The 26,368-nt window shown below is 40.3% G+C and overlaps 1 protein-coding gene across 9 annotated transcripts in view; it reads right to left on the reverse strand.

The window, feature by feature from the left end:
- Lhfpl3 (LHFPL tetraspan subfamily member 3) overlaps positions 1-26,368 on the reverse strand; it is a 634,521-nt gene that overhangs the window by 254,721 nt on the left and 353,432 nt on the right. For all 9 annotated transcript variants that reach the window (XR_008214591.1, XR_008214587.1, XR_008214590.1 and 6 more), the window contains exon 2: positions 708-944. Coding sequence is in view for 3 of the 9 variants with exons in the window: in XM_052721823.1 (XP_052577783.1) it covers positions 708-944 (237 nt within the window). In the remaining 6 variants the exon portion in view is untranslated. The remainder of the gene's footprint in view (positions 1-707; positions 945-26,368) is intronic.

Consider the following 26,368-nt stretch of genomic DNA (forward strand, 5'->3'; position numbering starts at 1 on the left):
ATGAAAGAAAAATTATAAGATTTCACCTTGAATAATGACATACTAACTCTTTGTCACCTACTCTAATATACTCTGTTGTATTAGGACACCAGTCAATGTCCTATTCTTTTTCTCAATTTCCTAGCATGTCAGTAGACAATTTCCTTTTGGGAAGAAATCTGAGCAGTTGGTTTCCCAGATAACACATTGAAAAGTCCAGCCAATTGGGGTACTACTGTAATCTCTGTAGCTACTTGGGGGTGGGAATCTCTCTCTCTCTGATAGAATGAGTTTGAATTTAAATCCAGTGGTTGTGATGGTTGTGAGAGATTTCTCAGATATTTATTTCACTCTGGAAAAATAGCTGTATCCACAGAGAGGAAGCACATTCCAGACATTCAAACAGACACCCTTCCCCAAGTGTTGCCTCCTAGTCATTAACTCCTGATACTTAAGACATTAGAGAGAGAAGGAAGAGGAAACTGGAAAAATACTTAAATAGTCACAATGGACTTAGAGAGTGCCTCAGAAGGATGAGAAAATGCAATGCTGTACTTCAGTCTTGCAAACATCTTGAGTCTATGGAGAAGTTTTAGACTCCAGGGCATTAACATGAAGCAAATGAGAGCTTTAGGGAAAGAGGACCTGGTGGGCAAGAGTAAGGGCTGCTGTTTTGGGCTATGTTTTGTGCTTGAGGCATCCACTAAGAGTCCCTTAAGTATTCTTACCTTTGTTTTCTGCCTTCAGTTCCTCCGCCATCAAGCTGTCTTGTCGGTTCCCAAGCACGAATGCGAGAAATGAGAGGATCAGGGCATCCAATATTCCAATGATAGCCAGGATGTACGCCCAGCGGACAGAGCAGGCCCCAAGAGTGTACTTGTCTGTCTTTTCTCCGCACATCCGTTTTACTTCATCTGAATCCCAGCCATCAGGGAAAATCATACAGCCAAGCACAAGACAGGCAGCTTAGAGAGAGGAGGACAAAAGGAGAAAGAATTAAGCATTTTGTTGTAAAAAAATTTTCTATTGTTTGTCAAACATTTCAAATGTTTGATTTTGGGAGTAGCAAATCTCAGTACCCTTTCCTGCCCACTCCCTCCTTCTTAACAGAAAAGCAGGCCCTGAACTCTGCAGCAGAGAAATTCAGGGCCTGGACTACATGAGCCCATGCACTCTGAGATAAGGTAACGTAGATTTAGCTAGGAGAAAAATTCTAAGAAATTGAATTTTTGTGTATGTTTGCAGGAAGCCTTCCATTGCAAACAGCCCAGAAGGAATCGTCACACTGCAGGATACCAATTCAATGCTGGCTTTGAAGAGCAGTGACAGCAGCCAGATAAGGGATTAGGATAACATGGAGAATATCAGAGTGTTGATTGACTTTGACTCTCTGGGAAAAATAACATTGTGATTCCCATCTCCAGTGTCCAGACATTTCTTGAAATTCTTATCATATGTAGCACCCATTGATACTTTCTATTCTAGTCTCTATTCTATTTCATTTTTGAAACATATATGTATTTTCAATTATAATTACGTCATATGTAGCTAGAGTTTTCCTGCCTGGCCCACAGTCGGGACAAATCTCTCTTCTACCAAGGCCAATTCTTTCTCAGCTTCAGGTGATAATTCTCTTGGACTATTTAAGTCCTTCACGATGACAAACAGCATGTGAAGATGCTGGTAAGCCACGAGCCACGTGGCAAGGTATAGATTTATAGAAATGGATTAATTTAAGCTGTAAGAACAGTTAGCAAGAAGCCTGCCACGGCCGTACAGTTTGTAACCAATATAAGTCTCTGTGTTTACTTGGTCGGGTCTGAGCGGCTGTAGGACTGGCAGGTGAGAGAGATTTGTCCCGACTGTGGGCCAGGCAGGAAAACTCTAGCTACAGTCATATATTCTTTTCTTTCATCCCTCCAAACTCTCCCAAGAACTCTTGCTCTCACTCAAATTCTTGGTTTCTCTCTCTCTCTCTCTCTCTCTCTCTCTCTCTCTCTCTCTCTCTCTCTCTCTCTCTGTGTGTGTGTGTTCTATCTATAGCTCTCTCTCTATATATATATCTATATATATACACATTTCCATTATACATTCCTAAATACATAAATACAACCTGCTTAGTATGCATAAAGCTGCACACATATATATGATTTCAGGGCTGACCATTTGGTATTGGATAACTAATTGCTGTGCTCTTGAGGAGACCATTTCTCTTATTCTCAGCATTCCTTAGATGCCTGTAGTTCTCTGTGTAGGGCTGAGGTTTCCTGAGCTGTCCTTATCCATGTTAGCATGTCTAATGGTGTTATCCTTGTTTAGGTGGCTCTGCTAAAAAAAAAAAAAAGGCTGCAAACCACAGTAGCACAGTGCGACAATGCAGACTTAATGGAAATTAACAGAGCTAGGAAGAGAATTGTTATCTATATTTCAAATATCACTGCATATGGATACCTCCCCCTGTGTGTGTGTGTGTGTGTGTGTGTGTGTGTGTGTGTGCATTCATGCACTCGTGGATGCATGTGCAGGTTGGCAGGTTGGAGGTCAATGTCATGTCTTTACTCAGTTGCTGTCTACCTTTATTTTTTTTTATATTTTAAATTTATTCTTCTCTCATACATTACATCCCCACTTATCCAGTCTCTGATCTTTATTGCTTGTGTATCAAGGACTTTTCTGACTGAACCATTATGTCCCCATGCCTTTTTTCTTTTCTTTTGAGACAATCTGGATATGTAGTCCAGGCTGGCTTTGACTCATGATCCTCCCACCCCAGCCCATGAATTTCTGTGATTACAGGCACATGCTGTCATACTTAGTTCCAAATTCTTTTTCATTTAGAACATTGTCCTTCTAAGAGCCCTCATCGCTGTTGTTTATACTTAGCTTAGAACCTTTGTTCCTCTTGTGTGTTGCTAAGTTTATTTATTTACAGCTGCTGTCTCAAATAAAAATCTTAACTTCCCGAGAAAAGAAACTTTGGTCATTTGTCATAGTTATAGAATGTAAAACAATGTCTTGAACAAAACAGGCACTAAAATACATGTGAATGGGGAAAATGGATTATAATATCTGGGCCCTATACTCTAAAATGTAGTTAGTAGCAGTCAATACCACTACCATTAGTCAATGGCACAAATCTAGTTAAAGAGAGATTCAAATTTGGTAGCATTCAGAGCCAATTTTGTTATGACTATACAATAAATTACAAGTACTTGGGGTGGATTTAAATACAGTGAGCTGGTGAATTGAAAATATCTTCACATCTTGGCTTTCTCTTAGCACTTAGTACATAGCATGCTCATTACAGCATTATCTAGTACAGATTATCCACAATCTAAAAAAAACATGGTTTCCATGAACAGAATTAATTTTATTTTGGACAGTGCAGAAGATCTTTGTGTCTAAATTATATTTGAAAAGTTTCTAAATTACTTTGAATATTTCAAAAATATTTTCTATATATATATATATTAATCAGTTGAAGGACATCTAAGTTTTTCCCATTTCCCATCTATTGTCATTAGAGTAGCACTGAACATGGCTGAGTAGGGGGCGCTGTACATGCCAAGAAATAGTATAACTGATGAAAATGTGATACATATACACAATGGAATCTATTCAGCTGTAAAAAAGTAAATTCAGTTAAATGGATAGAAATGGAAAATATTATAATGAGTAAAGTAACCCAGACCAAGAAGGACAAATGCCTCATGGTCTCTCTTTTTTCTGGATCCTAGTTCCCAATCAAATCTTTAGATTTGATTATAACTTGTAGTTACTTGTAGCAACTGAAGAAATAAGGAACATAGAAAGGAACTGTCGTGTGTGTATGTGCGTGTGCGTGTGCGTGTGTGTGTGTGTGTGTGTGTGTGTGTGTGTGTGTGTACAAACTCTAGAGTAGGGGATAGTAGGACACAGGTACTGTGAAGGGGGAAAACAGAACAGGGAAACTGACAGAGGCATGGAAGAGAAGCAGAGATAATAAAAACAAGGATGCTTGACAAAGCCATAGGGAAACATTCTTTTATAAGCTCACTTAAAATACATAATAGTATATGCATACATAAACACACACACACACACACACACACACACACACACACACACACACACACACACACGCAAAGAGAGAGAGAGAGAGTTTAAATGGAATTATACCACACAGAATGATAACATTCCCTCTGCAACAGCCACAAATTATTTAACAAAAATCCTAGTGCCAGGCATGGGAAAGTTCTCTTTGCATTGTTGGTCACAGGGATCCGAGGGACTCCTTGCAAAATAAAGGCTATTGCCATTGCCTCAATTGTCTCCCAGAACTTGAAGATAAGATCCTACTGCTGAAGACACTACACACCTAGAATACAGGATTTGGTGCTATGCAAGTTGTCAAGGGAGGAAAACCATCAATGGTACTCCCTAGCTGTGAAGTCTGTGAACCACCACAACTGACCTGATGGAATAGAATATCCCTAATGGGGCAATACTGGTACTTTTATCTTGGGGGCAACCAATAGCTCTCTAATTGGACTGAAGTCCAGATCAATGGGAGTGGATTTGTGCCTGGTACTGTAAACCTACCAGTGCTGGACACATCATATACCTGAGAGGACACCCAATTACTGCTATTTTCTAAAACCAATATAATTTCTGACTGTATTTTCAGTGTTTACTTATACCCATAGATAAGTGTAGTTCCTACTCTTCACCAAAGAATCTTCTTTGTGTAGCAGATAGAGACTACTACAGAGATCCGCAACTGGAAGGAAATCCAAAATGGAGGGAATAAGTTATTGTGGAATGCCTAGCCCCAGTTAGTACATCTAAAACACAACCCTACATTTAAGGCTTAGGGAGTATCGTGGAAGAGGGGGAAGAAAGATTATAGGAGCCAGAAGACCAGGATTTCTGTGAGACACTGTCTTTTAGACATGACAAGGAAGTTGCACCCATGAAATCTCAACAATAAACTTGCCTAAACAAGATGTGCACAAAGACAATACCAGATGCGCTGGCTAGTTTTATGTCAATGGACACAAGAAAGGGTCATTTGGGAGGAGAGAATCTCAGTTATGGTTTCTATTGCTGCAACAAAACACCATGACTGAATATCAAGTTGGGAAGAAAAGGGTGTATTTGGCTTACACTTTAGCATTGCTGTTTATTACTGAAGGAAGTCCAGGACAGGAACTCAAACAGGGCAGGATCCTGGAGGCAGGAGCTGATGCAAAGGCCATGGAAGGATGCTGCTTATTGGCTTGCTTCCCCTGGCTTGCTCAGCCTACCTTCTTGTAGAACCCAGGACCACCAGCCCAGGGATGGCACCACCCACCATGGGCTGGGACCTCCCCCATTGGTCACTAATTGAAAAAATGACTTACAGCTGGATGTCATGGAGACATTTTCTCAACTGAGGCTCCTTCCTCTCTGATGACTCTAGCTTGTGTCAAGTTGACACACAAACCAGCCAGTATAGAAGGCAAGCAGATCAAGCTCTGAGGAGGAAGCCAGAAAGCCACACAAGAGTGTGGCCTCTGAGTCAGTTCCTGCCTCTAGATTCCTGTCTTGAAATCTTGCTGTGACTTCCCTCAGTGATGAAGTGTGACCTGAGAATTGTAAGGTTAAATAAATCCTTTCCTCTCCAACAGCAGTGAAACCCTAAGATACATACTTGCATAAATACATAGAAGCAACACCACATGAATAATTTGGGAGGTATATATATATATATATATATATATATATATATATATATATATATATATGTGTGTGTGTGTGTGTGTGTATGTAAATGTAATTACATAAGAAAGGTTCTTGAATTTAAGAGTGACTGGGGCATGGAGGAGTTGGAGGGGAGGGAGGGGTAGAAATGATGTAAATAAAGTACTCATGTATGAAAATAAAAAGAAAACTGACCATGCAGAAACACCTTTTTCTTTTGAATACACAAGCCCCAGTAGGTTTCCTAACACCTGACTGACTTGACACAGCTCAGAACAATGAACACGTCAGGGCACAGGTGAACAATGCTTATTTAAAGTCCTTTGTGCTCCATTTCTCCACCCAGAAGGCAGGAGAACCAGGCCTCTCTGCTTGCCAGTCACAGCACAGTAAGAGAGTTTGTGTTTTGTTTCTTAGATCAATTAGATCCATGTCATTTGCTAATGCAACCAATTTCCTAATGCTTAAGAGCAGTTACTATCACATAGAGAAATGCTTTGGGCCCAGCTAAGCCTAGAATAGGTTTCTTGGCTCCCCACCCTGATTGTCTCCATAGGGAAGACCAATGTGCCCGACTCAGAACATGATGAGCTGCAGCTGGACACCCAGACACTTTAGGACAAGTAGAACATGGTGCTAGTAAGGATACATACTGGGGGATATTGAGGTGCATTTCAACAATTTCAAAATTAGGTAGTCTTTACAGAATTGAGTGAACACAAATGGTCATAATGGAAAGGATAAATGTCAGAGAAGTACACAGCCACAAATGGACAGTCTGCTAGACTGCAGGTTTGGGGGATGGTGTCATCAAAAAGACTTTTTTTAAAGCTCTTCCTGCCTCAAGGGTAGACTCAACTATCTTTTAAATTTGTATTTCTGCAAATTCTGAGTTACAACTTGCAATTGACAAAAAAGTAGAGGTAGAATATCCCCAAACCACCAGAGAACTGGAATAGAAATCCGGTCCTCTCTTTTCCAAGTGCATCACTCCCCACATTAAGTTCTCAGTGAAGAACATGCAAACAGATGGACAGAACAGTGTGTAACTGTTCTTTGTGCAGTGGACACTTTCCCGAAAAGCTGTGGTTGCAAAGTTTTGACATGATTTTTGTAGCTAGAGTTTTCCTGCCTGGCCCATGGTCAGGACAAATTTCTCTCACCTGCCAATCCCACAGCCGCTCAGACCCACCCAAGTAAACACAGCGACTTATATTGCTTACAAACTGTATGACCGTGACAGGCTTCTTGCTAACTGTTCTTATATCTTAAATTAATCCATTTCTATTAATCTATAAGTTGCAAAGTAGCTCGTGGCTTACTGGTATCTTTTTTTGGGGGGGCGGTTTCGAGACAGGGTTTCTCTGTGTGGCTTTGTGCCTTTCCTGGATCTCGCTCTGTAGACCAGGCTGGCCTCAAACTCACAAAGATCTGCCTGCCTCTCCTGAGTGCTGGGATTAAGGCGTACACCACCACTGCCCGGCCGCTTGCCGGTATCTTAACATGTTGCTTCTCATCACGGTGGCTGGCAGCATCTCTCTGACTCAGCCTTCCTGTTCCCAGAATTCTCTTCTCTGCTTGTCCCGCCTATACTTCCTGCCTGGCTATTGGCCAATCAGCATTTTATTTATACAGAGTGATATCCACAGCAGATTTTTATTTTCAAAAATCTAAAGGAGTTGAGGGGGGGGTTAGAAAAATTATAAAAAGCTGAGCAGGAAGTTTAGGGTTTGAGCTTCTCTAGAAAACTGTTTAGGTTTACCTGGCTAGGACACCTTGGTCTCATACAAGCTGTAGCACCCTGATGTGTACCCAGGTTTTCCATTTGTTTTTTTTGTCAACCTTTCCTTAACATGAACTTTTTGATATTTTCTAGTTGATCTGTTTTGAAATGTAAATTGTTGTAAATTAGGATTAAAAATACCACAAATGCATTTAAATGCTTTAAAATTGAAGATCGCTCTCATATAACAAAAGCTCCCCAACAATGTATTATCAAAACATGTTTCTTTTACCTTCCTCCTTCTTCATAGCTGTTTTAGTTGTGAAAGGGAAGGCCCTCCAATTTTAGTGTATTTAACTGAAGTTATGAAAACAGATGAGGCTCTGTTGGCTTCTTTGAATCAATACTTGGGTGCTGTGATAAATCCTGTTTTCTTGCATTAATTAGTCATGCTTTCCTAGTCTGCATGATGTGTATAGTCAATAGACCCTAACAGCTATTCTCAGTCCTGAGTAGGAAGTACCTGCAAGGCCCCTAGCTGACTTAGTTGGTAATAGAAGAAACAGTGCTCTTTTTGGCTTTATATTAACTATTTGTAAGTCAGTCAACCCTAAGATAATGTACCATCTCTAAAGTAAACAAGGGTCCAGAATATCTGACTAATTCACACATTGTGTCCTGACCACCAGGGATAGCAGAGAATAAATTCTAATTGGGAAATTATTAAAAAGAGACTTTCTTATTAGAACGCCTAACTTCCTTGCAACTAGGTAATCCTTCATTTTTGCAACAGCTTTACTGGGTGTATAGCAGAGAACATTCTTGAATGCTCAGGAGAAACGGAAGCTCACACATTGGAGGTAAGCATGCAAAAGTGGAAAGAAACCACAGCTCTGGTATACGGTGCCGTGGGTCCTCCTGATCTAGAAGACATAAGGTGTCCTTTTGAGGGTTTCAGTGTGTTCCAAGTGATTTAAAAGTGTCCGCATTCTACAAGGGCACTCTGATCAAGGCTGCTGATCCCACAATGAGTTCTTATGAAATGGTTCAGAAATGGTTCCCAAGAGCCACTAATTACAGTGGCATTTTCCTTGTTAAAGAGCTGAATGTGATCTCTGTGGAAGAAACATCCTTAGAAAAACCCACAAGCCTTTGCAGTAGGCTCTGTCTCCAAAGGGAGATGGAGGAAGATGGGAAAAGCAGTGAAAGGGGAGTTTCTTGGGCCTGCTTCTGTGTTGGTCTCACTGTCCAACCAGGGCTTTGAAGGCTATAAACTACGAACTACCCATTTCTGAACAGAAAGAGAAACCTAAATTCTTCCTTTAAAGAAATCCATGCACTGCTCACAAGCAAGATGAATTGCCTCATGTTGCTGAGGCACTTGAGGGGAACAAGATAAAAAGAGGGACCAGCATTCACTTAACTCTATCAATTATTTGGGCATACAGTAGCTGGAAAAATAGATGCTGGCAGAGGCTTCTGGGCCATGGAGGGCAAACGTTCACATGGGGATTGTCACTGAACACCTGGTAAAAAGAGATAGATGCCTCCCTCCCACCACTTCTCCATCAGCTCATGGCCAGCCATCTTTAGCTAGGCTATTTATACCTCTGGAGAAAGGTTTAATATTTACAGCTCAGTTTACTTCTGGAGTTACTCGATGACCCAGGACATGAACTACTGTGGTTTTGAGTGTGCCTGAGAGAACAAGTTGTATCCTGGAAGATTATGGTTTTATACAACATATTTTTATGGTCATTTAACTTGGAGTCATAACATGAAAGACATAATAGCTTTGAGAATGGTTTTGGTTAAGAGAAAATGTAAACAGATCCTAGGTTGTCTAAAGACGAGAGTTAGAAAGTGGCATCTAGTGATAAGAAAAGCTGCTATACCCTGCCGGTCACTTAGCCCCAACTTTCTTGAACAAAAGGTCCCATAATACAATACTAATGGTGCTGTGAGAATCTGGCCCGTGCATAGACAATCAGGCATCCACTCACACCTGTAGAGACAAGCTCCACAGTTAGTGGAGAAAAAGTTTTTATAGAATAGGATGCCAAGTAAAAGGAAAAGTGCTTGATTCTTTGATATCAGTTTAAATCCATCTAGGTCTTGAGGGTTAGCTACATATAGGGATAGTGGTATGGCTGAGTCAGACAACACTTGTCTAACACCAGCAAGGTACATGGCTCAACCCAGCCTGGAAAAAAGTCACATATAATAAAAATTAGAATCTAGAATGTAAAAACATTTAAAAGGCCATTCTAATCAGCACAACACTGCTAGATGAGTTGATTTATATAGTATCACAGGTCCAAATTCTGTGAAATCATGAATGTTGTTGTTGACTGTTTTTACTATTTACAGTGGCTGTCCCTTAAGCAACTGCTGTCCTGATCAGAGATTGCACCTCCACTGTTACCAGCAATGGTTCAGTGGCAAGGGTCATAGCCTGAGGGAATCCTGTTCCCTCAGGCACCCACTCTTTCAAAGCTAGTAAGGGAAACTTTAACTAGATCTCTATCCCTCTAAAAAACTCACTATTCAAAGGCTGAGGTGGAATTCTGCTGCTCAGAGAGCCTGAATAGCAGGTAGTTCACCTTCTCCCTTTGCCTGTGTATTCTGAAAAACTGGGCGTCCTTCTCTCAGCCCCACTGGAGAACCCTAGCTACAGGTGGTTCCTCCTCACCTGCTTCCTATCAGCTACTTGCTGACTCAGCCTCCTACTTGAAGGTTAATTTTATTTAATCAAATAAAGGTAACACATCCTTGCATTGTTAACAAAAGCAGTAGGAAGAAATGCAACACAAAAATAATATTCCACAACAGAATGTGGTATCATTAGTAGAAAATACAGTGTAAGAATAGCTACTGTTTATTGAATGCCTCTTAAATGAGTACACTTTATATGAATTTTCTCATTTAATCCTTAAATAAAGATCAGAGAAACAAGAGAATACTTCTTCCCAACTCAGTCCGTTTCCACAGAGAGGCATTTTTCTATAAACATTCTCAATTCCTTAGCCCCATTCCTCATCTTCCACAGAGGTAATATATGAAGGAGAGAACTGGGCTTATCTGCCCCAACCCCTTCCTGACTTACCTCATGAGTTTTTGAGTTCTGCCTGTATCAACCAGTTTTTCAGTACTCTAATGAAATGCCCAAGGCAGCCTACTTGTGAAGAAGAAAGGTTTATTTACTCTATAGCTTTAGAAGCTTTTAGTTTGGGTTGCTCTGTTGGTTAAGCTTCTGGTGAGGACCTAATGGTGGGAGCATTCTGGTGGAAACAATTGACAATTCAAGGCAGTAAGACTGAAATAAAGCCTCAGAGTTAGGCTCAGTCTTTTACAACTTACAACAACCAGACACCAGCTTTCCCTATGCAGGCAGAACTCTTAACTAAGGGCTTCCCACTAGGCCCATTCTCTTAGAGATTTTACCACTTCTCTTTTCTTTTCTCTTCTTTTAAAAACTTTTTATTGATTCTTTGTGGATTTTCCATCGTGTATCCCAATCCCATTCACCTCTCCATCCCTTTATAACTGTCCTCTGTCCTTGCAACCTCCCCCAATAAAATAAAATTTAAAAGAAAAACAAAAGACAAAAACAAATAAAACAAACAAAAAAAAGAAAGAAAAAAGAAAAAAAAGGTCTCAGCATGGAAGCTGTAGTGTGGCACAGTGACACAGTTTACCCTCTAGACCACATATCTTTCCTTGTAAGTGTTTACTTCAATGAGTCATTGGTCTGGTTTGAGGCCTCTGGTTTCTGCTACACTGCCAATTTTAGGCCCTCACTGGGACTCCTCTTGGATTTACTGTTGTTGCCTTGTGTCATGGAGATCCTGTAGCTTTGAATCTGAAGGTACTGCCCCATCACATGCGCCAACAATTCATAGATGAAGTGGATGTTGGGGTGGGCCAACTCATAGCCTTGGTTCTGGGCCCTGGTTGCAGTTGAGTTAGTCAGCCTGCCAGCTTTTCCTCATGGTCACCAGGGCAAGCTCTCCAGCACTGCCCCAGCTAGTTCACCCACTGCAGCAGGCAGCAGGAGTCAGTCCAGTTCTCCCGCTCTCATGCCTTCAGGTGGCTTGCCTGCTCCACAGCCACACCTCCAGGGTCAGCTCTATTGTTTTGCTCAGGTGAGGTACAGGGCCCACTCTCCTGAGCTCTGCATCCAGTGAGGTGCAGGGCCAGCTCTCCCACTCTCACACCTTCGGGCCAGCTCAGATCTACAGTGCTGTCCAGGTGAGGTGCAGGGCAAAGGGTCAGATCTACAGTGCTGTCCAGATGAGGTTCAGGGCAAAGGGCAAAGGGTCAGATCTACAGTGCTGTCCAGGTGAGGTTCAGGGCAAAGGGCAAAGGGTCAGATCTACAGTGCTGTCCAGATGAGGTTCAGGGCAAAGGGCAAAGGGTCAGATCTACAGTACTGTCCAGGTGAGGTTCAGGGCAAAGGGCAAAGGGTCAGATCTACAGTGCTGTCCAGGTGAGGTTCGGGACAAAGGGTCAGATCTACAGTGCTGTCCAGTTGAGGTTCAGGGCAAAGAGTCAGATCTACAGTGCTGTCCAGGTGAGGTTCAGGGCAAAGGGCAAAGGGTCTGATCTATAGTGCTGCCTGGGTGAGGTGCAGGGCCAGCTCTTCTGTGTGCTGCAATTGGTGACCACCTTTCTTAATGGCACCAAGTCTCCAACTTGTCCTAACCAACAACTTTTCATGACAAAAATTCTCAATAAATTAAGAATAAATATATGACACAAACATAATAAGAGTCATCCGCAAGAACTCACAGTCCACATAATACTCAATGGTGAAAACCTGAAAGCTTCCAAGATCACAAGACATGAATGCTTACTCTTACTATTTCAAGTCAATATCTACCTAAAAGTAACATTTTAATGTTTTCAAAACTGGAAAGACCAAAAATTGTTTAAATAATATGCACGAAAACATAAATATTGTGTACTAAAACTACTGGAAATGTAACTAATCTCAAAAGAAGACATTTTCTCGCCACCCTTCATCAGAAAGGACCTTACTTAGTGGGACACCATATTAATACATGCACACACTGTAACAGGTGAAGGGACTCTGGCCTTCTCGAGGGTGGGGAGCGTGGCTCTGGCAGGCCTTGCCCTTCTCTCCCATTCCCTCTGCCTTGCTAAAAACCATCAGATTATATATCTGAAGCTAGGCCCAAGGTCTAGTTGGTGGCCCTTAGTTGGCCACTTCCTCCTCCTGAGGCTGACTGCCAAGGTCCAGCTATCAAAGAGTTAAAATCCAGCAATCAATCCCTTTGGCTCACCTAATTAACGTACCCAATCAAAATGTGCCACCACATTCTAGACCATTCTAACACAGACCTCCCCCTTTTCTCTTCTTAAGAATGACACCTGTGAGGTCATTGGCTGCTGTTTTTCTGCCTGAGTCAGAAAGCAGCCACTTTAACATTTCCTCCCCACTTAATAAAGGAGCTCTCTGTGAAAATGGGTGTTTGGGTGGGGTTTTCACCCCACCAGATTAGGGGTGCCTAATCTGAAATCCAGGAGGAAGTCCCTGTTGTTCAGGGTGTGTGTGTGGGGGGTGTCATCTCCTTCAAGAGATACCTATGTGATGCTTCTTCACACAGTTCAATCTTTCTCTTCCCATGCACACCCACCCACCCAATCCCCACTCACATCCCCTCCCCAATTCATACCCTCACAACCACCCCCACACTCATTCACAGCTCCTTACCCTCCCACATCTACCCAGCCTCCCCCACACCAACATATATGTATACCCTTCTCTCTCAAGTGTTGGTCCTTACACAGTTTAAGAACTGCATAATCTGTACAGCAGCTGTCAATGTCCCTATAGAGAGAGAGCTAGTTATGTCATTCAGGACAGATATAATCCAGTCTAGATCTTGACTTTTCACTGGAAAAGGGTAGAACAACACCATGGGTTTTGGATACCAAAACCTTGAGTGAACTGTACCCTGTAATTTTCTTGCCTTCAGTTCCATGGGATTCTTCAATCTCATCTCATAGGTGTTTAGAAATAAAGGTTATGAAGACTCCAAGGGGCTGATTTATTATTATTACTATTATTATTATTATTTAAACCAGTATTTTTTATTGTTATTATTAAATTATTATTATTACATTTAAAACAAAAAACCTTGAGTTGCCTCATTATTGTTTTTTTTTTTGTCTCTATACTTCTACTGCCCTTTTGCAACTATTTATTGGGAAACTAAAAATAAGTAAGATATACAGGCTATACCACTCTATGGTAAGATTTTCCAGTAACTTCTGTGTTGAAAATGCTGTTTCTTTAGGATAAGAAGCTGTCTCTGGAAGAAATAGAATTGGAAAGGCAATAGGTGTAAAAAATATTGGATAAAAACCGCAGAAGAGAGTAAGAAAAATCAGCATGCTAAATGTTCTGTCAAAAAATTTTCACATATCTTTCAACTTCATATTTTAGCAGCAGTAGTCAAAAGTTTGTAGATAGAACCTCCACCAGCACGACATTTGAAGAATAGTGCCTGAGTCAGAACAATGCCTTTCTTTGACTGAAATGGAATTTAACCCAATCATTCTTAACTGGCCTGTGAAATGTCTAGAAGGTGATTTTGCTTTGAACATGGGTACTGAATGGCTCCAGGCAGGGCAGACAGGAGGTTTTGGAAGATGAACAGGGAGCTAAGATTTGTATCCTGCCTTGAGTGATCCTTGTTCCCTTGGTACTTGCTATTTTTGTCCTTTAACCATTGCCCCCAGGGTCCTTTGTGCCATTTGAAAATCTGCTGTGATTCACCCATCACTCTCAAGAGACTGGGCTATGCTGATAGAATTATAGACTTTGTTGCTCTGAAGCATTTTAAATTCTGGAATGCCCTTATGTGAATTACTGGCAAACTCAGAGGTATTAATTCTTACTGGGGATCAACAGATGATCATGAGTAGCTCTTCAAGTTTCTTCTTCTTCTTCTGCCTCCTCTTCTTTTTTAAATGAAAACTGAGACCATCTTGAACAGCCATAGTTGGTCTTGATTGCTCGTTTCCTGGCCACAGTGATAGAAAAACATGTATTTACTGTTGTCTAATGCTGCCCACTTCCTCTCTCCAAGGCATTGTTTGTATTCTTCAAAGGGAAGTTGATTTATGTGTGTATGTGTGGTGTGTGTGGCTTATGTACTTGTCATATTGGTGTGTGCATGTGCATGGGGAAGCCAGAGGCTGATGTCAAGTATTTTTCCTGATTGCTTCCACCTTCAGTTTTTGAGACAGGGTCTCTCATTGAACCTAAAATTAATTGATTTGAACTTCAAGGATCCACCAGCACTGGGGTTATAGGATATCTGCTGCCATGCCCAGTTTTTTTTTTCTAGGTGCTAGGGATATGAATTCAGGTCAGGTTGCTTTCATGACAGGAATTTTACTGGCAGCTGTTTCTCCAGGCCTGGAAGTTCAGTTTTATATACAAAATAAATACATTGGATTTTGTTGATTCTAATACATCAATAATACATAGGTTAAACATTTTCTAACTTGTGATATGTATTGATTTTCTGTTGCTGAGATAAAAACCACTGAAAACACAATGGCTTAACTTACACAACAGGAGAAAATCTTTGCCAGCTATGCTTCTTCAGAAAAGGGATTACTATGTAAACTACATAAAGAACTGTAAAAATTAAACACCAGAGAACAAAACTTCCACCTAAGGAATAGGCTAATGAACTTAACAGACAATTCTAGAATAAGAAACATAAATTACCAATAAATATTTTTAAAAGTATTCAACATTCTTAGTTATCAGGGAAGCATAAGATTAAACCACTTTGAGATTTCATCCCCATCTAGTCAGAATGGGTATCATCAAGGAAACAAAGCCAAAAAATGCTGATAAGGATATGGGGAAAGAAGAACTGATTGGACTTTAATTGCTGCAGCCACTATGGAAATCATGTGGAGGCTTCTAAAACATAAAAAGTAGCACTACATCTGATTCAGCTATACCATTGTGGGGAATGTACCCAAAAGATTTTTACCACTAAGATATTTGCATTGCATCTCTGTGTTTATTAATGCTCTAGTCACAATACCAAGAACATGGAATTAGCTTAGATACCCATCAACGTATGAAAGGATAAGGAAAATAAGGCTAATATACACAATAACATTTTATTCAACAATAAAGAAAATAAAGCTTAAGGTCCACAGGAAAATAATTTGATCTGGAAACTACTAAATGAAGTGACTCAGACTTACAAAGACAAATACTGCATGTTCTCTCTCATATGCAGATACTAGTTTTTAATATGTGTGTATGTGGTGGAAATATGGGACATGAAAAATAGGACATGAAACTAAATGGGACAACATAAAGGTAAACAGATTTTGAGGAAGGATAGACAGGACATGAAACAGGAATAGTCAACTACTAGGGCCTAAAGGGAACAAAAGGCTCAGAGGAATCAAGGAGGGAAGATCACAGAAAATATGCAGAAAAATGCTGTAATGAAATTTATTAATTAATTTGTAAAAAATCTATTAATTTATACACACAGGACATTTGTACTTTAAAACAATATACACTTATTAGCCTATTGCTTTATAGATCAGAATTTCAACATGCATCTCAGAGACAAAAATAACATTTTGATAGGATTATATTCCTTTCCAGAGGTCCTAGGGAACAATCTATTCCTTTCACTTTTCAGCTTCTAAATAATTCACTCTCAAACATCCCTTGCGTCACAAGAGCATTCATTTTCATCTTTAAAACCAGCATTGGTAGCTATGGTATATGGTGATATTTTATTTGTATTAAAATGTTATTTGTATGTTAATAAATAAAGTTGCCTGGGGGCCAGAGCTATTAGCAAGCCATAGGAAAGCAGGGCAGTGGTGGCGTACGCTTGTAATTCCAGCACTTGGTAGGCAGAGCTGGGTAAGTCTCTGTGTGTTCAGGGATACAGCCATTATTGGATACACATGCCTTTAACCTTAATACCAATCATGGAAAACCTGGAGGCCTATACAGACAGGCCGTGAGGAGGTGGTCATGTGGTTGGGTTTACAACCAATGAGAAGGCAGGACAGGAACTCTATATAAAGACTTTAACACAGGGGTAGCTCTGGTTCAGAGAGGTAGGACCACTGCAGGAGGAAGGGTAAGGTTTTAGCTCTTAGCTCTGACCTCTTGGTTTTTTTCTTTGCATTGGTTCTGTGTTTCTTATTTAATAAGAAGGTTGGTTACATCTACATTTGGTGCCCAACGTGGGGCAAGAGTTTCCACCTAAAAACTGAAAAAAAAATTCTAAAACGGAGCTAAAAACAGCTTCATAATTGTCTCTCTCAAATGAGCGGCAGCTGCCGATTTGAGCTACTGGTGGGTTCCTGGTGTGCGGGTTCCTGGTGTGCACGCTCGACCTGCTGTATGGCGGGAATGAGGCCTCTACAAGTGGCACATTAAACTGCGTGGTGGATTTAGCCTTTGCTAGTACAAAACAAAAAAAAAAAAAAAAAAAAAGAGGTTTCTGGGCTACACGCTGCTTGGATAAAAGCATAGACCCGTGATAGCTCCCAGAGCCGGCAGTAAAGTATCACGGCCATGTTGGGAAGCTGAGGTGGGCGGAGCCAGCAGCTACAGCTGCTGCAGTTTAAAGCGATAGATTCACAATAAGACAGATTCAGATGTAATAGTTTACAATGTGTGTAAAATATACATAGGCTTGAAAGAGACAAAAAAGGTGATATATACAGTTATATAAACAAATACATAGTTTTAAAAAATAAAGTCTTTAAAGAGACAGTAAAATTAATATAAAAAATAAACCACGTGAAGATAAATATTACACAGAAAATCTGGATTGTGTTGTCTTTGGGATTTTTAACTGCAAAAAAACATTTGATTGTAAAAGCTGTTGAGTTAAGCCAAAATATATATTTTAAAGATACCTTGACTTCAAAATTTGGATATAAGGATATGTTGCTTTAAAAAAGAGTCTCTGCTTTTGTTCCCACAGAAAGCCAGAGGCTATGGATTTGTTCCAGGTTAAGATACATCAGGTTTGACCAGCCAAGACCCCCTGAAAAGTCTCCAATGACACCAAGGCTCAGATGATCCAACATCCAAAATGGTTTGAAGACAACTGCCTCAGACGATACACCCTCATGGACTATTCCATAATCCTAAAATGTTCTTTGTGTCCCCATAAGATACAACGCACCCCCTCCAGCAGGAAGTAGTAAGAGAAGCTATGCCCAAATTCCCAAATTATAAGTAATTTTACTTTGTTAAGGTTAAAACCTTCCTTTTTTTTTTTTTAAAAAAAAGGGGCAAGTGCTGTGGGATGTTCTGTATGGCAAATGTGTTGCTCTGATTGGTCAATAAATAAATCACTGATTGGCCAGTGGCTAGGCAGGAAGTATAGGCGGGACAAGGAGGAAAATAAAGCTGGGAAGTGGAAGGCTGAGTGAGAGAGACACTGCCAGCCGCCATGATGAGAAACAGCATGTGAAGATGCCGGTAAGCCACTAGCCATGTGGCAAGGTATAGATTAATAAAAATGGATTAATTTAAGCTGTAAGAACAGTTAGCAAGAAGCCTGCCACGGCCATACAGTTTGTAAGCAATATAAGTCTCTGTGTTTACTTGGTCGGGTCTGAGCGGCTGTGGGACTGGCGGGTGATAGAGATTTGTCCTGACTGTGGGCCAGGCAGGAAAACTCAAGCTACAATGGTAGGTTGAATGCTCATATATCCTCTGAAACCAAACACAGAACCCTAATCCCCCATGCAATGGTATCTGGTGGTGAAATATTTGGACCATAATTAAATTATGAGGGTAGAGTTCTCATGAATGGAGTTAGTCCCTTTATTAAAAGAAACCACACAAGGCAATAATGAGAAGACAGCCATCTTCAAAACAGGTATCCTCACTGGACACTGGAACTATGGGTGTTTTTATCTTGCACTTCACACCCTCTAGACTCATGAGAAATGTATCAGTGGTTGAAGGTGTCCAGTACAAGGTACTTTGTTATTGCAGTCAAATGAAAAAAGAGTGTGCTTAGTCTGTCTCATGTAGCATTTCTCTCTCTCTCTCTCCATCTCTCTCTCTCTCTCTCCTCTTTTACCTTTACCACTGTAAAGGCCCACTCAGATATTATAAACTCTGCATCATCAGGCCAGTTGATTAGTCCCAGACCATTATTCTTTCAATCAGACCCAAGAATTGGAAAAGGAATGAGGCTTGGGGACTAAGAGTTACAGAAGGGAAAAACAATGTGTGAATATGTGTGTGGGGGGCAAAAGTTGTTTAATTAGAGCATGTAAATACTAAAATACAGGTGTGAATACAACTATTAGGAATAGGAAGATAACCAGCATCAACAAAAATATATAGTATAGCTGACCATACTAAGGGGAGACAAAACAAATAGCTTTTAAATGCTAATAATTATAGCAAAAGAAATGAGATCTTACTAGTAGACTCAAACTGAGGAGATCTAGGGATGTACATTACACAATAACATTTGAATTCAATCTCTCTACATCAACATCAGTGTTTATCTCTTCTACTGGATGTGTAGCAAATACCAGGATTGATCAGGAGTGGCTGTCTCTAGTCAGGGTATTTTTCCTGGATAGATTCCTCCAGATAACAGGAAAAAATGATCTTCCATTCTTGAATTTGGATGAGGAAACTGTATATACTTTTCTAGTGCCAGGTCACAGAATGCTGCCTAGAAACCTCAAGTGATGCATGGATTGCAGAAGCTGGCAAGGACTATGGTGATACTTTATTTGTATTAAAATGTTATTTGTATGTTAATAAATAAAGTTGCCCAGGGGTCAGAGCTACTAGCAAGCCACAGGGCAGTGGTGGCGTACACTTGTAATCCCAGCACTTGGTAGGCAGAGCTAGGTAAGTCTCTGTGTGTTCAGGGATACAGCCAGTATTGGATACACATGCCTTTAATCTTAATACCAATCATGGAAAACCTGGAGGTCTATACAGACAGTCCGTGATGAGGCGGTCATGTGGTTGGGTTTATAACCAATGAGAAGGCAGAACAGAAATTCTATATAAGGATTTTAACACAGAAAGTAGCTCTGGTTCAGAGAGGTAGGACAACTGCAGGAGGAAGGGTAAGGTTTTAGCTCTTAGCTCTGACCTCTTGGCTTTCTTCTTTGCATTGATTCTGTGTTTCTTATTTAATAAGAAGGTTGGTTACATCTACAAAGGACCTTGCCCTTGGGCCTTCTATGTAGTGACAAGCATTTAGTTTCTACCAACCAGCCAAGCTTATCCTTGAGAACAAGGGAAAAGAATTCTAGACACAAAAATGTCTGCCTTCTTGCCCTTTCTTTGTTTCTGATATATTTTAAGTCTTTGGCCTCTCTGATTTGCCTTAGAATTTCCCTGTTGTGGCATATTAGTTAAAGATGTGTTACATTCTTTAATGCTGTGGAATGTTTGCTCAGTGATGCAAAGTTGTGTTGTATTCTTTTATGTTGCATTTATTTAACTCTGTAAAGTTGTGTTGCTTTGCCTGTCTAAAAACACCTGACTGGTCTAATAAACAGCTGAATGGCCAATAGCTAAGCAGGAGAGAGAAATAGGTGTGGCTACCAGGTAGAGAGAATAAATAAGAGGAGAGGGAGGATCAAGAAAAGGAGAAGGAGGAGGATGCCAGACACCTGCCACCCAGCAACCCAGCCACCCAGTCAGCTATGGAGTAAGAAGGAAACAAGGGTACATAGAATGGAGAAAGGTAAAATCCGAGAAGCAAAAGATAGATGGGTAATTTAAGTTAAGAAAAAGCTGGCTAGAAACAAGCCAAGCTAAGGCTGTGCATTCATAAGTAAGAATAAGCCTCCATGTATTTATTTGGGAGCTGGGTGGCAGGCCCTCAAAGAGTAAAACAAAACAAAACAAAACAACCAACTACCCTCTTTTTTTTTTTTGTAATTAAACACTGTTACATGGTTTTATACTATTCTTGCCTCTCAGCCATGGCCATGTTTGACTTGGTGTACAGCATTATGGCTAAATCTCCAGCTCCTATCCCCCAAACCTTACCTCATCTTGGATGCATCCCTTTCTGCATTGGGTAGAGAATCTTATTGGTTTCTTACATTCTATCCCATAGGAAGTATTTTCAGTCATTTCAGTGTGATCAATAGAGAGCTCAACAAGGCCTTTATATGCCAGAAGAGAGCTACATATAGAAAAGTCTAAAACCTGACTAGAGAAAGCAGAAAAGACACAGTTCCATATAGAATTTCTCCAGTGATGGAGAGGAAGTGAGAGACAGAGGGACGGACAGACAGAGAGACAGACAGACACACACAGAGAACATCTGAACACCTTTTGTGAGGTCCCATTAGGGTGACTGTCAAAGACAGTGAACTGAAGACACCAGAGGCCCCTTGAGGTTCTCAGTGGATGTAGCCTTTTTAGGACACAATTTGCTGTAACAGATTATTTTCATCTGGTGTGTGGTCATTGCGCTCTGGTGGTTCCTAGAAGGACCCAGTTTGTATGTCAAACTTCACCAGAGAATTTTCAAAGCTGGTTGGGAGTGGGGTTTGTTTTTTTATTTCTGGCTGACAGCCCTGAACTTGCTGAAATATGTATTTTTAGTGTACTAGCTGAAATGCTAGCTTCTGTTGTTTCTGGTTCTTACCTGACTGAACACTATGTACTCTATTAAGTGGTGAGCTCTAGAATGAATTAAGCCTAATGGAGCATGAGCCTAGGTCTCCATTTATTGCCTGTCAAGCACATAGCTGATTTGATTTGACATGGTGCTTTAGATGTGGCTGACTGATGATGTAACTGCTCCTCTGGATACTGGTCAGCATCATATGCTAGTCCATCTGGATGTCTCTGTCATATGCTAGTCTATCTGGATGTCTGTTCTTGTTGACATCATCTCTTTTTCTCCCTAGAGTGTCACAATTGAAGCTACTCAGGCTTATTAGCATCTTTTTTTCCTATTAAAATAGATGTTGTCAAGAATGGGATGTGACAGGCTGCTTAATCTCCAATGCTATTAATTAATTTTAATACTGGTCATTAAAGTACAATCATAATAACAAATATCCATATAATTGTCCAGTAGATATCTAACTCCCATTTTAGAGCTAGTATACAAAGGAAGTCATCATTAGGTGTTTTATAAATATCCTTTCTCCTTCAACCTGAAAACTGACTTCCAGTCAGTAATTAACTTGTAGACTGCTTAGTAGCCTGATCCAGTAAGTTCTTTTACTTAAAGAAGGGAGAAAGTACACAATATTTTTAAAATGTGATTCTTTGATGCTAAGATAAAAACCAACAACAAAAAGCAGATGATTAAATGTTATGGTTGGGGAGGGGAAACAGCCTAAACTTCTATCAGCTAATGAATGGATCATAAAAATGTAATGTATTTACACAATGAGCTATTAGTAGTTAAGAAAAATGAAATTATGAAATTTGCAGGCAAATGGATGGAGCTAAAAACAAACATTTTGAGAAAAGTAACCAAGATCTCAAAAGAAAAACACTGAATATTTTCTCTCATTTGTGAGTGTGAGCTTTGAATTTTCAGATACTATGTTTTATTTGGAACACACAAATAAGTCAGGAAATTAGTTAAGGGTCCATAGGTGTATTTCAAGAGAAGGGAGATAGAATACAGTGTTAAAAAAAGGAGTAAAAAGGAATGATGGAAGGCATATGGGGAGGCCAACTAATGATACATATTTTGAAAAAGTCATATAGAATATACTACTGTAGAAATTTCCTAAATTGTATACTTATACACATATAAAAGTAGTCTAAATGGAGTTTCTCTATAATGGGCCATACCCCTACCAGAGGCTAACAAGTAAAAGTCCAATGTCAGGAATGGTTTACCTCTTTTGAAGTTGTTGGTCAATGAATTCTCATAGATCCCCAAATATTACTAGGTTAGGTTATTGCCAATGCTCTTGGTTACTTTCCAGACTCAATGGTAAGACTCTACTTCTAAAGATACAACATACTTCAGTCATAGAACATGGGAAAATCAACCTGATACCAACCTGGAAGCTTCATCTCTACCAACTAGGTTTTATAGTGCTGGAAGATGCTATGCATGTAACCAGAGGAAAAAGTCATCATCAGTCTCTCCCAGGTGCAAACACTGTGCGTCAACAATGACTGGCCTTACAAGACGGATGTTACAGGAATAACCAACCACTTTTTGATTGGATTAAAGGCCCACTCTACAAGATGAAACCTTGTTAACAAGATGTTAGTGGGCCTATAACGTGTGGCCAAATAGGTCATAGGCTCTAGGGAAGAACCTACTATTATCATTCTGCTAAATGGACCTAGTATTAAACTGATTCCTAGTGAATTATTGGTATACTCATGGATTGGTACATCCCTAACTCTCACCAGAGGAGCTTCTTTTTGTAGCACATGAGGGTTAATACACCCACAACTGGTCAAGGAAGGTATAGAGAACATTCAACACTAAATAAGATATTTATATCACATGTCCTTGTATTGAGGCTCAGGGACCATTGCAGAAGAGGGGCAGAAAGACTGTAAGAGGCAGAGGCACTGGTGAAACTGCTCACTTTTATATGTAGTGGAGAAATGCTGATATGACTACAACTGTGGGAGCAAAGGTGAGCCCTGGGAAAACTGAAGTCCATTGATTAGAACTTCCAAACTAACCAGACAAAATGGAACAAGGAGAGAGATGACTAGAACTCAAGAGTAAGGAGAGTTGAAAAGAACAAAGTATGCTAAGCAGTAAATCTAAAATACACAGAAGAAATAGCTAGAAAATCAGTAACCACAGTAAATACAAAAATCTTGGATTTCCCTCACCAAAATATTTGTCATATCTAGTGAAACAAATTTTACGTAAATTTTAAGTGAGAATCAGAGTTAAAAATAGTAATAAAGTTAGATTTAAAATAAGGGTACAAAGAAAACCTAGCAAATAAATGAAAGGAAAGTGGAAGAATTCAGAATAAAAGACATGAGTAGAGTGAAGTAGTTCAGGTGCTGATAAAGATGGTTTCCTATAGTGGTGTTTGCTCTGCCCATGACCTTGGGCTACAGGGCCTGAAGGAAGCAGTGCTTCCTGCCATTGTACACGACCTCTTATAAGGGAAGGGAGAAGGGTCACATGCCCCTCTCTCTGTTCCTGCCTGCAATGTGGATTCGTTCTCAGTCAGATCAGAGGATGACTTCACTTGTCTACTTAATTCTGTATTCATAAATGTATTTCCTCAATTTATATCTTAATAAATTCTGTTACCCATTTAATAGGCTCACATGGATTGGTTGTAATAAGTGATGCCCATGTGACAAAAAGACCCCACACTCCCTGTAGCTTCTGCCTGCAGCCTCTGCAGCAGTGGCAGCAGGTTTTTTTGGACTCACTAAAATAGGGTAAATAATGAAGTATTTTCTCTGAATCTGTCAAATGTAAATGGACTGAACATTATTAATGTACTTCTTGACTGTATATATTGTATATAGTTATTGTACTTATTGTATATAGTTTTTCTTATTTTAGTTATAAGCTTCTTTTCTTATTTTAGACAAAAAAGGGAAAATGTGCCAGGCGATGGTGGCACACGCCTTTAATCCTAGCACTTGGGAGGCAGAGCCAGGAGGATCTCTGTGAGTTCAAGGCCAGCCTGATCTATAGAGCAAGAGCCAGGACAGGCTTCAAAAGCTACAGAGACACCCTGTCTCAAAAAACAAAAACAAAAAAACAAAAAAACAAAAAAAACAAAAAAGAAAGAAAAGAAAAAAAGGGGGGAAACGTAGTGATATGTTGTGTACCCTAGTAAACTTGCCTGGGGATCAGAGGACAGAGCCAGCCACTAGATTAGACATAGAGTCCAGGAAGTGGTGGCACACGCCTTCAACCCTATCACCTCGCCAACACCCCTGAGACACGTGGTCCCAACCACGTGGCTCTGAGTGAGTCCCACATGTCCCCACTGGGGCTACTTGCATGGCCAAACTCTAACGCACGTGGGCAGCTGCCGGGAGTCCTGCAGCCCCAAACCCCCAGAAATGGCCTGAACCCTGCTTAGGTGAACAGCTGCATACAGCAGCCCTTCAGGGAGCCTGTAGACCAGGCAGCTCATGTGGCACGTGAATCAATCACTCTCTGGCTAGACAACTCACAAGGTAGCAGTTCTTGTAACCACTGCCAGAAGCACATGCCTTCTATGGTGGATAGAGCACCAGAGAAAGGTACCCGCACGAGGTGCCTTTCCAGTTCTGTGCTTGTAGAGGCCAGATCGGGTCAGACCCCCGTCTGGTTAGAGACTACCAGCAGACTATTCCTTTACTTTTAAAACTGATCCGTGTGGCTGCTGCCAACTCCATCTTTTGAAACTCCCGCTGCCGCTGCCATTTTGTGGGACTCTGCTGCCATTCTGTGCACAGCCGCCACAGAGTGCATGCACACAGCCAGCCCTGCAGAGTGCCTGCAGGGGTTCCAGGCAGTGTTTCTGATTGTTCATTTGGTGTATTGCCTCATCTGTTGAGATCCCGGCAGCTCTGTTTAGTACTCACGGGTACCAGGTGGGGGTTGCCTACTTAAGTGCTTAATTCATAGGAGCCATTCAGAGACCTGAGTCTGCTCACATCAGACCTGTTTTGGTGCTAGACCTGCGACACCTACTGGCTAAGCAACAGTATTACATCAAAAAGTCATCGAATGAATCAGACACTCGCCTACCCTGGTTAATAATTATACCTGGAACATCTGGACAAGTAGGACAATCTTTCAAGGATATTATCTGAGATAAATTACTTGATAATTTTACACTTTAAACTGATTAATAAAGAAACAAATTAATAAAAGTTTTCTTTACTTTTTTTTTGTCAAGTCGGGGTTTCTCTGTGTAGCTTTGTGCCTTTCCTGGAACTCACTCTGTAGCCCAGGCTGGCCTCAAGCTCACAAAGATCTGCCTGCTTCTGCCTCCCAGGTGCTGGGATCAAAGGTGTGCGCCACCATTGCTTGGCTTTCTTTACAAATTTTTAATATTTCTCAAAAAATGGCAAACAATTTTACCACCCAGGGATTTAAAAACCTTTTGTTTGTACTATGAATGAAATATTACAGGACATATAGGACCTTCCTGGGGCATATATAATGTTCACTATGCTAGCAACAAGCATAGTGATTCAGTTCATATCATTGAAAAATTGGTTTAATAATAACCACAAAAATGAGACATTAATGGAACTGATACAGGACTTAAATAGAAGGGTTCTTTCTTTGGAATCTGCTAATATACCACAAGAACTTCAGTCCATTAATAATAACTGGACATCCAGATTTAATTCTATTGACCATAAATATGAATACTTAATGGATAAAATAACTCTTCAGAGCAATCAATGCCATTCAGATAATTTATGAGGAGGAAAGATCATCACTAATTGATAGAATAAAGTCTGTGGAATTATATGTTTCTGATGAACATAAAAAATTGTATGATTCCATGAAATCTCTAGAATCCTTTACAACACAGGAGATTAAAAAACTACAGAAAGTGGTAGTTAATTGATTTCAAACTCTGGAGGAGTCTCTCAGTAAGGATAATAAAGGAACTAATAAGCAGAAGGGCAGAGCAATACAAGTAATAGCATCGCCAGGTAGCTCTTATAAAATGGCTTATCCTATCACTATCTGTGAGAAGCCATCCTGAAGAATATATAGAATATATCTCACAACTTGCTCATATGAGAGATTTAAAAAAAATTAAGGAAGTGATATTCACCTACAGAATAATTCAACATATGTAAAACAGTTGTTAAATACGTGGTCTTCTAGAAATAGAGTTATACCAGATGACTGGAATCAGTTAATCTCAGCTGTGTTACAATATAGCCAGCAGTTACAATGAAAAAGCTGGTTTAGAGAA

This window comes from Peromyscus californicus, unplaced genomic scaffold (genome assembly GCF_007827085.1).
Source record: "Peromyscus californicus insignis strain IS unplaced genomic scaffold, ASM782708v3 Scaffold_6__1_contigs__length_162567912, whole genome shotgun sequence".
NCBI classification, from domain to species: Eukaryota; Metazoa; Chordata; class Mammalia; order Rodentia; family Cricetidae; genus Peromyscus; species Peromyscus californicus.